The 15,127-nt window shown below is 33.1% G+C and overlaps 1 protein-coding gene across 1 annotated transcript in view; it reads left to right on the forward strand.

Annotated features, from left to right (window-relative positions):
- Positions 1-6,376: 6,376 nt before the first annotated feature.
- The window catches only part of LOC127716195 (glucosamine-6-phosphate isomerase 2-like), a 30,050-nt gene continuing 21,299 nt past the window's right edge, over positions 6,377-15,127 (forward strand). The window contains exons 1-3 of the mRNA XM_052222320.1: positions 6,377-6,492; positions 6,588-6,711; positions 13,565-13,666. Of these exons, the coding sequence (XP_052078280.1) occupies positions 6,588-6,711; positions 13,565-13,666 (226 nt within the window). The 5' untranslated portion in view covers positions 6,377-6,492. The remainder of the gene's footprint in view (positions 6,493-6,587; positions 6,712-13,564; positions 13,667-15,127) is intronic.

Here is a 15,127-nt window from a genome sequence, read left to right on the forward strand (position 1 = left end):
TCCTGCTTATGAAATGCTTCCATAGCAGTCATTTTCTCTAGCAATGTTTCCATTTGTTTAGACAATTCGGACTTTGTGTCCGTCTTACCCATAGCGTGAACAGCTAGGTCGCTATCATAATCACTTGGTTCATCCTGATTTGGTGTTGGGTCACGTCTACCAGTTGGTTTACCAAAGATAGCTGTGTGGTTATGTTGGAACCATTTTATCTGGTCAATTGCTGCTTCAACAGATGTTGGTCTGGCGGTGGCTCCATGCTGACCAGCTTCTTTATCTGAGCATCCCTGGCATATTTTCCAGATAGCTTGTGTATACATATAACTGTCGGGAAGATTTCTAAAGGCTTTACAGGCCAACGAGAGAACTCGGTCTGCCCAATCTTCCAATTTCTCATTTGTATTTTGTCGTGCACTCATGAACTGAACTTGCAACGTCTCTGGTAAATCTTGAAAATTAAACCTTTTCTCTAATTTGTGAATTAATTCAAAGTAATCCACGCCTTGGTCTCTATCCAGTAAATTTGCATAGTAATCACCTGCTTTACCATGTAAACACCAACACAGTTGGTCTTTTCGTTCCGTGGTAGTCCACGATAAACGATCAGCATACCTATGAAACTTGGTGTAAAACGTTTTCCAACTTGAGGAACCATCATACTTCAGTCCTTTAGGTATTTCTAGGTTCTTTGATTTTGGCTTTGCTGGAGGCATTAATTGCGGCGACTCCCCATAACTTAAATATGGTCTTGGAGGGTACATATTTCTGTTAATTGTAGAAGAGTATGTTGGATTCGGTGTTCTCAAGGAATATACTGGTTCCCTAAATATTTCTGGTGAAGGTTTTCTGCGACGGATTTCAGGTGAAGGTATTCTGCGACGGATTTCAGGTGAAGGTATATGTGATTCTACCTGTTGACGACGTCTTGGGACTGGAACTGGCCTTTCTAATCTAGGTTCGTGCTCGTTGGGTCCTTGCTGCCATCCCAATTGTTTTGTCTGCTGTTGTGTATTTTGATTACGTGAATAATCACGTTTTTCAATGTGCTCATTGGGACCTTGCTGCCATCCCAATTGTGATGTCTGCTGCTGTGTATTTTGGTTACGTGAATAATCACGTTTTTCAATGTTTTCCTCAACATTTAATCTGATACTTGGTTTCGTGTACCCTAATTCATCTGTTCTATGAATTTTTTCTGGCTTAAACTGTCGATCAATTGAAAAATCTTGAACTTTATCCTGGTCATCATACTTGGTTTGTAGTAATGGTTTTCTTTCATCCGGTCTTGACAATTTTGTTGAATACTGGTGGTCCCCATACTGCAAAGTGTAATTTAATGGCTTGCTCTTCGCTGAACTGGGACGTGATAACTCACGTTTGACTTCCTCAGGCTCAGGTTTAAGCAAACATTCATCAGAAGGTGTGTCAGAATCCGAAAAGTCATTGATTTCTGCTTCTCGTCTTGCATATTCCGAATGAAATCCAGATGTTTTAACTTCACCATAATCAACATAGTCTTGTAAATCATAACTTGACTGAGTCCGTAATTTGTATTCTTGTAGCTGTATAACTGGTGAAAAATCTATCAAATCCATCAAGGCTTCAGTAATTCTTAGTCTTGGTATTTCAGAAAGATGCTCAGGCTGAATATTACCAAATGTCTCTCTCATAGACATAATCTTGTCAGCTGTGACATTTCCAACACCAGGTAACAATAATAATTCTTCATAAGTACAGCTATTAATCTTTGTACGCTCCTTCTGAAAAGCTAAGTCTGCCATTATGTTATTATAACACAAATACAATTCAAATTAATCACTGGTTGCTGAACCAGGAAAAAAAATTAATGTGTATGTGCTATGTGGCTAACCACACAAAAAAACGGCTAATTTTCTCCAAATTGCTCTGATAACGGCTAATTTGTCTAATTTCTACACAAAACGGCTAATTTTAGCAAAACGTAAAACAATTTTCGAAAATAAATTCTGTAATTAACGCAAGTTTTTATGCTTATATTATCTCCGTGTTCAAACACTTCATAATATACCAAATATAGCAATATGAACTTCGCAATTACACGTGATGTAATCACTTCTGTGTCTCGATTCAAATCGTACTTTTTAACACAGGAAACCCTGCTCGCCAAGCGCCAGTGATGTGATTTCCGAGTATTATCACTCAATACTAATACTTCTAATACAATGAAGTGCTCCTAATTGTACTAACTTACCAAATATACTCTGATACTCTCTGGTTAAGTTCTAGTACAGGCGTTCTCATTCCCGCCAATACGCCAACTCTCGTTACCTGGTAACTATCTGAGATCTTATCCTGAGCTGGGTAGTTTACCATGGATCATTCCGGGAACCGGGCTACGCGGTATATCTAACTACCGTACTGTCTACATAGTAATGTCACGTCCATTATACCATATTACACAACAAGTATTTGTCTAACATCTTGCACACTGTAATCAATAGAGAACTGCTGAAATGGACAGACATTTTCAGAACGATGAGATCTACCAACCATTTATTTTAACAAAAACTGTAAGACGACTCCTTAAATGAGTTGTTTCCCTTAAATGATATTTTCGTCTATTATTTTAAAAACTAAAATAGATAGAGAGAAACTTAAAGTTTTGAAAGTTAAAATGATCTACAAATTAATAAGACAAGAAGGAAATAGTCCATCGACTCAATATAAAAGAATTAACAAGTTTTGCATGTTTTGTGTTTTTGCTCGTTATCTTAAAAACTATAATTGAGAGAAGCTTAAAAGGGGCACTAGCTGTGTGATTTAGTCAAACATTAGAATACAATTAATTTTGTTTCAGACATTTATAAAAATGGAATACTGAAATGATATTTTCGTTATTAGTAGTCACTTTGATTTAATTTGATAAATTAACATCGCTAATGTATTATTGACTTGCAAGTCAATATTTCAACCTTCTTTCAATCTATATTCCAGTAATCCTCACCTGACCTTTATCTTAAAATTGGTTATACATGCGCTAAGTGTGTTCAGTTATTAAAATGAAATTGAAAAAGAAAAGCACTTCTTTTTCCGTTCTCTAACCTTAGTTTGCCAAAACCAAATGTAATGAAACTTATACATAAAGCTTATGACCACAAAACACAGATCAACTTTTAATTTTGGTCACTTTTACCGTTCTAGAGTTATGCCCCTTTATAAATGAAAAAAAAGCTGAATTCTTCGTTTCTGTTCTCTTGCTTAAGTTTGACTCAACCAATTGTTATGAAACTTATACGCAATGCTTATTACCACAAAACTCAGATCAAGTAGTACCAGTTTTTTTATACCATTCTTTGAGTTATGTCCCTTTATGACATTATATGCAAGCGAGGGCATCATCTGTGTCCTATGGACACATTACCCATTTATTACAGTTAACATTCAGATTTAATCTGATGTTTAAGTTTTTTAGTCATCAATTAGTATTTCAACCTTCGTGGAATTTTTATGAAAATTGGACAAGGTTATTTATGAGAAAGATAGATATAGATTAGACCGTTAGAATATTATATAGAGGAGATTATATGTATAGATAATTAATTGATTGATTATGGTGTTAAACACCACTTCAGCACTATTGGCTATATCAAGGTGGCAAACTACTATTGGTTGTTGAAGCCAGTCTAGAGTTCCAGGACAGAAAAAAACTGACATTGAAATAGGTGACTACTTCTGCTAGATTGAGCATAAATGTTATCTTCCTACATCTAGTTTTTCATCAAGTATAAATAAGAAAGTTATTCCTTGTTATCAGTATTTTCTTTTGCATATTGTCTTTTCTTTAGATAAATTTGATTACTATCAATGCTTTAATTTTATATTTAAGAAGGAATGACTTCACACAGACAAGAAATTGTGACGCATCAACATGCATTATTTCATTTAGTGAACATGTTAAACTGTGCGCTGGAATGCAAATTCCAATTTATAGATTATTTCCGCTTTATCAATGTTCAAATGGTACAATGGGGCCCAATAAATACACAAGAAAAACAATTAATTGATAAATTCAATCCATAACTGAATTCTTTTAAGTTTAGAAGAAATTGATTGAATCATGATCAATATATAGTTTTATTACAATCGTCATTCTAATTATGTCCCTTTTAGCGGGATGACGTTCTGTGTTGCTTAGCTTTGTCGATAACATCTTCAAGCTTTTAACAGTTTGTCATGATTATCTTGCAAGAGTGAAACCAGGTTGAAAATCTTTGTGATTTATATGAATAAAAGTTAAGTGCATTCTCATCTTTACCTTTTTATTATAAATGTAATGTGATTGTTTGGAATGTTACAAACTTTTCTACATGTATGTATATTTATATATATTTAGAAAATGTTCAACACTACAAGATCTACAAAAATGCCACTAAATGAAATTTATTAAGTGCGTAGAATGAAACTACTTGATCAATGACATTTTGCATACAGTTGCATTTATGTCAGTAGATATCGATTTGACAATTATGAGCAACACGACGGGTGACACATGTGGAGCAGGATCTGCTTACCCTTCCGGACCACCTGAGGTCACACCCAGTTTTTGGTGGGGTTCGTGTTGCTTAGTCTTTATTTTTCTATGATGTGTTTTGTGTACTATTGTTTGTTTGTATTTTTCATTTTTTAGCCATGGCGTTGTCAGTTTATTTTCAATATTTGAGTTTGAATGTACCTCTGGTATCTCGCGCCCCTCTTTTAAGGCCCTCCCCCATTAACTTGAATGAATTACCCATTTTTAATGTTAAATTTTCTGCTAATGTTAGTTTGATAGGATCTAATTGAGATATATCAATGATATTTTCTATAAAGTTCCATTACTATCAGTACATTTCATTTTGTTGACCAATTCGAGGCTCTGCCCATTAGTTCATGATCCATAGGCAAACCCAATTAATAGTTAAGGCGACAATAGTTTAACTATGTTCAAATCTAATAAGTTTTAAAAAAAACAATTTGTTTTTGTACTTATATGAAACAAAACTCATTCAGAACCTTCTGAAAGACAAAAAGAAAAAAAACAACTTGCGAACTTGTTTAATTTTAATTTCAGATATACTGATGACGTCCTATCACTGAATAACCCATATTTCAGTCAATACTTGCATTTCATATATCCTATTGAACGTGAAGTTAAGGAATTATTACTACTGATACTAGAAGGACTGCTTCATACCTTGATCTTTTCCTCAATATTGACACAGATGGACGACTTCACGCTAAAATCTATGACAAACGGGATGATTTCAACTTTCCAATTATCAATTTCCCGTTTATCAGCAGTAACATACCCTCTGCCCGTCGTATGGTGTTTACATATCTCAATTAATACGCTATGCTTGTGCGAGTTCCCCCTATACGGACTTCATATACAGGAGTGTGGTCTTTACGCAGAAACTGCTCCAACAGAGGTATGAGGAGGAAAGATTAAAAATGACACTCCGCAAATTTTATGAACACCATCACGAATTGGTTGATCTATACAATATGTCTGTATCTCAACTAACGAACGGAATTTTTTACCACGTCTTAGATTGTGGTTTCATATGATAGGTTACTTCCACAAATATATGATTTCAGGTACTTTTACATGACAGTGCAAAAGTGGCTACCTACAGTTTATAGAAGGTCACTTCCGGTTGACCTATTAAACTCATCGCGGCATTAATTTGTAGCAATATAGCAATATGAAGTTATTAAAAAGATATACTATAACGTCAATTTATTTAAAACCCGAAAAAGTAATCAGAGCTAAGAAGAGGGAGAAATATTTTTGAATTCTAAATGATTTCAAAAATCTAATTGCAACAATATCCAAGCCAGTTCCATAAATTCATTTTGTAATTTTGTTTGCTATAACTTATAAAGTTTTAATGGATTGAAATAAACAACGGTCTAACTATAGCCATATGCACTCGGTACGCGTTTTAAAATGCGTTTTACATAAAACTGTTTGCCCAACATATATTAAAAAAATGTATAATTGGGTTTTTTTTTTCACAATACAGCCCCGTTTGTAATGTGAAGATCTGTACGTTTGTTGATTTCCATAATTAATCCAACCTTGGTCATTAAAAATACATACTGTTACATTATTGTTTATGCAAAATAACGTGACAATTTCAATCAGTACCAGAACGACAGTGTTTTGTTGTTTACGTATAATGGATATACGCTCAATGTAAAAAATACTGAAATCATTTTAAAATATTACAGACGCTTTTGTTGGTTTTTTTTAGCATATTTAATTGGTGTGCACCATTATATCTTTAAATAAGTGAACAGGTAAAATAAAGGTCACAGACTTCATGGTTGAGTATTTCAGAATGACAAACACCGGGGTCCGTTTTCATTTAAATACCGATTACATAACTTTACATTTTTAGTTCTATAGGTTTTTCGCGGAAGAGTTAATGAAAATTACTAAAAAAAACTGTCCAGAATATCTACTAGCAAACAGTAAGTTAAAATAACAAAATTAAACAATACGCCGAACATCGAAATCTTGATTAATAATCTAATATCAAATGTAACATTTCTATTCTATTTTCCAGATGAGACTAGTTATTCGTGATAATGTTGATCAAGTCAGCGAATGGACAGCTAAATACATCACGCGTAGAATTAAAGATTTTAATCCTGGACCAGATAAATACTTCACATTAGGTTTACCTACAGGTAAATTATATAATTTAGCAACAAAGTCGTATGATATTGGCCTTAACCTTATTATTTTCTGTTTTAAGTCATAATATATTTTGTCATATAATACCAACACAATCTTATATTGATCAACAACATACACTTTTAGCGCTTGACAGAGTGCATTTTTTCAGCAAATAATAAAATGGGGAACCATGCCTCAATGTAATAGATGAGTGAACTAAAGGACCTTTGAAATACCTCTAATTTGGTTAATCTTGAAAGAGAAATATGGTAATGAAATTTTACATGTTATGCTTGTGATAGTGAGTGATTCACCCAGAAATACCTCTCTGTATATATACAACAGGAAGTATATGATTTATAGGTTACATTGTAGTTATTCAGAATATATTCACTCATAATTAACAGAATTTTTCCTTTTTCACTGTGATTCTCTACATTACACGAAAGTTGATTCGAACTGTATAGTCGTATAAGCAAATATTTCTGATTTAGAATTCAGCGTTATAATTGTGCATCAAATAAATAAAAGTTTTTTGATTCCATCAATTGTATTTCGTTATCTAATCTTTAATCTGGAGTTAGTTTAAAAAAATGGTGTAAGGGGTAATTGTTTTGTAAACAAACATGATATTGATTCACCGCCAAGGCAAAGGCACAAATTAAAATCTTTGCGTTACTCATATTTGAACAACTTATTTTACATATTTCTCAATAATGATATAATATAGGTTATTTTTCCTAATTTGAAAACATGTCAAGTTAGGACTTCCACTGGGTAAATGCAACCGTTTCCATGACAAATAACCCATTAATATTACTAGTTAAATAAAATATTATAGTGTTATTAACTGGCTGTTTCTGTATTGGCCCTGTTATAGATTCGAGGTTAGCTGTATTGGACCCGAGACTCGAAGAGTCGAGGGCCAATACAGCAGATCGGGAATCTATAACAGGGCCAATACAGAAACAGCCAGTTCATAGCACTTTTATTAAATGTTTTTAATTCTTTTAATTAGAAAAAAAAACTACACATGAACTAAGAAACTAGCTGTGAAGAAGATACAGAATTTCATATCTTAACTTGTCTTTTCGCATTCACGTCCATGGATTTTTTGTCAACATTGTCAGATGTAATTTCTTATTACTCGTCCAAGTACTTAATGTTATGCTATAACAATTCATTTTATCTAGCAAATATAAAGTAGCTGGGAAGAATAAATCAGACAGTTTTACTATTCTTACTCTTGGATCGTCTGCGTTCTGATGATTGATGAACGGAAATGAAACAGTGTCAATAATCGAAAGTCGTACTCGAAAAGGTCTTTGCTGGTAGTAAGACCCGTCACAGCCAGCTGGCTGGGAAACTGGGCAGGCAAATACTCACATTAAATCTGTACCGATACAGTATTTTAAATGTCCTCCTTTACACAATAACCCTTGGTGGTGCTCCTACTAAAGGACGAAGATACAGAACATACATACATACAAAGTGCTCAAATATAGTTATGGTCTAAGATTAGGTCGAAATTACACGTCACATAAAACTGGTTTTTCTTTCATCTCTTCAATTTCTTATTCTAAAATTGCCAACCTATGTTTCGAATATATTTATTACCATTTCCCTAACTATAATATAAAACAATTACAACGTAAATCCATATAACATAGTATAAAATAACATTATAAATATTAATCCGGATCTTAATCAAAAGTAATTATGGAACTAGATTGTGCTTTATGGCTTAACACCAATAAAGCTGCTGATGTGAGTTGACCGTTGTCTGAACTTTTAAGATGTTTTATTAACTTTCCTGGACATAGGAAGGTCCATTTGGCCACAGCTGAAGTTTTATTGCACAGATACGTTCAATATTTTGTTAAAGTATTTATTTGACATGTTTGAAATATCCTACGCTTTGAAAATGTATAGAACAGTTAAACAATAATTTTGTATAAAATAGTTTACAGAGTAGAAATTACATACATTAACTAATAAACTATACGAAATAAAATAAACTGCATTTTTCTATTACAATAGAAATATTTTCGTTTTAAGACTTCGAGATGTTACAAAACACTGAACATCATTTTAACTTTTTATTTTATGATTTCAAGTTGAAAAAATATGATACAAATGTTTTTTGCATAACGATACGTTCAAATTTAAGTAAGGCGTAAGAAAATTTAAACCGGAAGTGAACGTCCCGTATTAGCCCATGGACCAATACGGCTTTTTCAGTATTGGCCCCCGTCTTGGCCCAGTCCGAAAAGCAATGTTAACTCTTGATTCATATCGATAGGGCAACGTCATCAGTATTGCGCATGCTGATTTATCCGTACTAGGGCTGATTTTCTCGTATCATTTAATAACATGTTTTACTTGCGGTACTTAAGGAGATAATTTGTAATTGTACATAACGACGTTTATTAAGGATGAATATATTCTACCAATAAAAGTAAGAAACTCAAACTGAGATTCGATCGCCACTGGTGAGTCTTTTGTAGACGAAACCTGCGTCTGGCGTACAATAGTTAAAACCGCGATCTATGATAAATTTAACATAAGCAACACGACGGGTGCCACATGTGGAGCAGGATCTGCTTACCCTTCCGGAGCACCTGAGATCACCCCCAGTTTTTGGTGGGGTTCGTGTTGCTTAGTCTTTAGTTTTCTATGTTGTGTCATCTGTACTATTATTTGTCTGTTTGTCTTTTTATTTTTGGCCATGGCGTTGTCAGTTTGTTTTCGATCTATGAGTTTGACTGTCCCTCTGGTATCTTTCGTCCCTCTTTTAATATTAACCAGAAAAAAACCAATCAAAATTTAAGCATTAGATTTAATGTTTCGAGCACACGTTTTGCAATTTGAGTATTGAGTAAAGTTGTATGACTCAAAGGCATGGTCTAATATAGTTTTGAAAATCTAACGCCTGTTAAAAAAAACTCATCAAATGTACAAGGCTTATAACAGTATGTATGCATGGATTTACCTTTCTCAGTCATTCCCACTACATGGTTGAATAAATTTTGATTGCCCATTTTGATTGACAGGTATTCTATTGAGCCAGGTAGGACAATATTTGTCTTTTAAGTAACAACTCATTAAACATACCATGCAGGTCTACAATTAAGTACATCAGACTCGCCTTTCAACTATACGACTCATCAGTGGCGCTCGATTAAGATCAATAACGATATTAAAGATCAGTTGTATAAAGAAAATCCTAGAAACGGTGCTAAATTTTGTTAAAGGAGACGTGACACGATTTAAAAAAAATTTTTTTTTTTATTAAATTAATAAATATTAGTCTTAAAACATGTTTTGTGCAATTTTGCTGGTCAAAACCTGATCGATCGGCATTTTAAAGGTCAAAGAATCCAGTGTTTGTCAAAATGAATGATTTTTAATTAGATAACGATCACGTGATCGTGCTTACGTCAGTGGTTACAAGCTGGGAAAATGTCTCTAGATAACTGGACGATGTCGATTCACTATGGACGGTATTGACAGCTCTTTTCCCGATTACTGACAAACTACATAGACCTCATCAATTTGAGCCATTGTGTGTGGAAAGGATATTAATTCTTCATGCGAAAAGTCCAACAACGACGATTTTTCAGACAAAAACGATCGGATTGTTACCATACAGATGGGGTTGTCTGATGAATAAATTCAATAAACCGCTTTCCTCATTTTTTTATTTAAATAAAACTACTTTTAATCATGATTGAAACTATAAATTTTATAATGATTGATGATCAAATTGTTTTTTTCTCTCTCTGTTACGATAATGTTGTAATAATGTGTGCGCCAGAAGCAGAAAAAAACAACACGAAAAAACGATAGTAAAAGTCAAATTAGGGGTACTTTTTTTTGTTTTTTGTTTGTTTTCGTTACGTAGAGACTTTTAATAGGTATAAACTATCACCTAAAGTTATGCTTATAATTTTTTTGGTTGGAAACCATACATCACGCCAAGGATTTGTATAGAGACAAATCCTTTATCACACTTTTTCTGCATTAGGATATTCAATTAACAATTTTATTACTCTCCCCCTTTTATGTAAACAATTCAATTCAATATTTTATTTACGTTTCACCATATGTATAAAATTAAACAATACAAAACATTTATTGGAGGCTGTTGTTTTAGTAATTAAATTGTGACACCTATAGCATACTTGACCAGGTGAAAGGTAAGAAGGCACCTGTATAGTGATTTAGTCACGTGTTATGTTATCTACCTTTTAAAACCAAATATTTTTTACGAAAAAATTACTCAAGTCTTATGTTGAAGTAATTAATATAGTTATATTACACTTCTAAAGTATGCAATTCCATCCAAACTCTTATAAATTAATCTAACTTCAAATTTAAGGAATTACAAAAAGTAAGTTCAAATTCACATATGTGCCTCCCCTCTCGTCCGAATATCATTCGAATATCATTTAGCAATCAATTTGTTTGTTACTACCAGCAAAATGCTTTCAAGAGTCCAGGAAAATATTCACAACACATAATGTTCTTTTTCAAAATATTTCTTCAAAAAGGGGTAATTTGAATAAATGTTAAATTTTCAATCGGACTGAGCATGAAAATGTTTGCATGAAACATACTTCAGTTTTCGAGAACATGAGTTATGTATAAGTTGTATTTGGCTTTGATCTAGCTTACAGTATTTGTGCGTTATCTCTATTGTTGTTACGTTTAAACTTAGTAGTTTCTGTACCTCGTACCGATCTTTTGAGTTAAACTGGTTTTTATAGTTCTTATGTAATGATGTAAGACCACTGTCACGTTATTTCGGGGGGGGGGGGGGGGGGGAGGGGTTGGCGCTCACGAACATATACCCCCCCCCCCCCCCGACTCATTTTGAATGTGACTGTCTTAAATCAGGAGCATGTAGATCAGTGGTTGTCGTTGGTTCATGTCTGTCAATTTTTTTCTGCGGGAATTATTTTGTTAGAAATAAGTGAGTTTCTCGTTTTCTCGTTAAAATTGTTTCACATTTCATGTTGAGAACTTTTATAGCCGAATGGGGTTTTCTCATTGTTGGAGGCCGTACTGTTATACCAAGTAATTGGTTCAAACGACACTTTCTTCATTAATTTTTTAGTTTCCATTTTAAAAAGAAATATTTTTCATCATATGAATCTTTACCAATTAGATAGTTGTCAATAATTATATTCGATATTCAATATAAGAATTTAAAGACTTATGATTCACATTCTCGTATCATTTCCTTGTTTGCTTTTTATGCTTTTACCTAATATTTTTTTATGAAGTTATAGACTTGCAAGCATACAGGAATATTACTTTTCCATCTCAAGAAGTCAATAAAAAAAAAGCATTTGTTATAAACCTTTTTATATCTGCATTTTCTTAAAAGCAATAAAAAAAGATCTATATACAGGTTGTCTACTTTAATTAGTTATCAGCACTGGTTTGGGTATTTAATTGGTTGTGCATAGGGTATTGTATGGTCGTACTACAGGTATTCATTAACCATCAGCCTAAGGTAGTTGTACCTGTATTACGGTCTAAACACCGCTCATGACCTCCTGAGTGCACTCAGGACATACAAAGTGCACTCAGGACATGAAATATATGTTTTAGTGAGTGGTGAAGGTATGCATTCGATAGATAATTTAATTCTTCATCTAATAATTTTTGTTTTGATAAAATCATTTTAACATTTAAGGAGTTATTGAAGTTTTCATCGGCATGCGCCGTTTTTGTGAAATATGTCAGGCATGACCGAGGATTATATTGAATGCCAATTATCAAGTTGATTAGGTCGTTTGATCTTTAATAATTAGGAGTGATTAGTGATGGTGCTAACCTCATACAAGTAAGCTTTATGTTCTATTCCAATCTCACCTGTGCCTTCGGCAAAACCAACATCCAGGATGTATACAAAGAGCTTATGAAGTAATATTGCGTAATAACTATATCTTATCAATCCCCCATGTGGCGTGACACCTGAAGCTTGCAACTTCAAACGAGACCCGAAATTGCGAAACTCAATCACCTGTACCGTACACCTGTGACCTATGATGATCTCATGGCATGGCACCCGAGACCCCAACTCTGGATTCCTCATGAAAGTGGGTGGAAAGAAGTGTAGTTAAACTGTTTGGGTTTGTTAAAAAGTCTCATCTTTAATTTACACCTTCAAAGTCCGCGTGTCATTCGAAAAACAGAAAATATCAGGTCAATATTCTTTTTAATTATATTGTTACTGTCATGCGTTTTGTTGGAGAATAATCGAAACTAAATTTGCGCTTTACCCATGTGTCATTATGAATGAAAGGAACCACTGACGTAGTAGCCTCGTTCTGAGTGACTTCCGGGATGGAAATATGCATATTTGACAGGTCGATAAATCGTTGCATTAAAATCTCATTAAAATACATATTTTACCAAATATTTGACACTTTTATTGCTATCGATGTATTTTTGGGGAAAGTTAGGTATAAATAAACATTTTGAAACACAAATTGAAAATCGTGTCATGTCTCCTTTAAGGTCATCTATACTTGGGGTATAAAAAAAATTTCAGATTTTCGATTTAAGATTCTATAAGTAATTTTGAAGAAAATGACTTCATCGATGATATTTCAAATCAGTACAGTAGAGCTGAATTTTGCGCTTGTGATACCATCCGAAACGAAACTTCTTGCAGCATTGACAATTAAGGACAAAGTAAAAATGTTTACATGTAGAATGGACCAACAGTACAATTTGTTATGTTAATATTCTAATGAGATGATTTTTCATTTACATTCTTGAGTATTGTCTATTAAACTTATCTTACAAGCAATGAAAGTTTTATTCTTGCATAGTATAATTTTTTTGTAGGTAGTACTTCATTAGGAACTTATAAAAAGTTGATAGAATTTATCCAACAAGGGAAGCTATCCTTCAAATATGTTAAGACATTCAATATGGATGAGTATGTAGGTAAGTTGTATCAAGTTATCTCCCCTTAATAGATATAAGAAGATGTGGTATGAGTGCCAATGAGACAACAGTCCATCCAAGTCAAAATTTATAAAAGTAAACCATTATAGGTCAAAGTACGGTTTAGGTTAATTTTTGAAATTTGATATGCAAAATGTTCATTAAGTTTTCCCTTTTATATTTGTGAAAACATTCTGTATTGATAAGTATGGAAATACATTACAAGTCACATCTCTATAGACATATGAGTATTACAGATATTGATTATTAATATTTAATCCGAAACCGAGCAGCACAATGAAATAAAAAGGCCGAAGAATATAAATTCATTTGTACAATATTTGTAATATTGGATAGGGGATATATATTAATGAGGTGGAAGTAATAAAACTGCTGCCATAATCACTGGCTGCGAATTGTTCCTTAACTGTATATTGAACATAGATTTGTATTTGGTGTAGTGTAGGCAAAACCTGGCGTCAATTACTTCAAACTGTAATAAATTAATTGACAATAACATTGTAACCATTTTCAAATAACATACAATTACCATTATCCCTTTTTTTCTCAAGTTATTAATTAGGTTCTCTGTTCATCCATTTTTATGTACACACTTAGTGAGTACTTCTGACTATTATCACAATTTGATGGTAAATCTTAAATTCATTTTATAATTTTAAACGATTATTTATTTCCAAAAATCAACACGACAAAAAAAACCAATACGGCTTACAGTCAAGGATTTGATATTGACTAGTTTATAGATAGTGTTTGGTTTCACGTTGAGTCGGTGACTCAATCGTAGAGACATCTAGTCAGGATTTGAATGATACACATGGTAAGGGAAAATGTACCATAAAGGAGGAGTGGTTTCATACCACTATTTAATTTGCCATACAGCCAGGCAGTACAATCTACTGTTAAACAAAACCTAAAACCCTTTGTCAGACCAACCACAACATCCTCAAAATCTTAAATAAATGCATGGTAGTTATACAAACTCACCACGCAGAATTTGGCATACAAAATCCAATGAAAGTTCAAAGATTTGTACAAAGTCCAGTTTACAGAACTTAAAAATGGGCGAATGGTACATGAAACGGAATGTCATTGAATGCACCAATACCATTCAATTAAAAAAAATAGCTACTCAAAGACTGTGGACTGGGACGTAAAATGCACTGTCCCTACTTTTCAATCACAATGAACTGTATAAATCTTAAATATATACTTATAAGGTCTTTCTAATTGTTCATGGAAAGAATTGCCTAAAATGTCTTTTTGCAACTATTCGATTTTTGACATGATTATTGAATTGTTATTTTTCAAAATTGATTAAATTTCTTATTGAATGATGAACAACAAAACAAGCGACCTAAAGATTTAGTATTCAAATTCAACAAATTTTATATATTCAGTTATGAATGATCTGTGAAATAAAGAGGAGATATTTCCAATATT

Source organism: Mytilus californianus, unplaced genomic scaffold (assembly GCF_021869535.1).
Source record: "Mytilus californianus isolate M0D057914Y unplaced genomic scaffold, xbMytCali1.0.p SCAF_9, whole genome shotgun sequence".
NCBI lineage: Eukaryota > Metazoa > Mollusca > Bivalvia > Mytilida > Mytilidae > Mytilus > Mytilus californianus.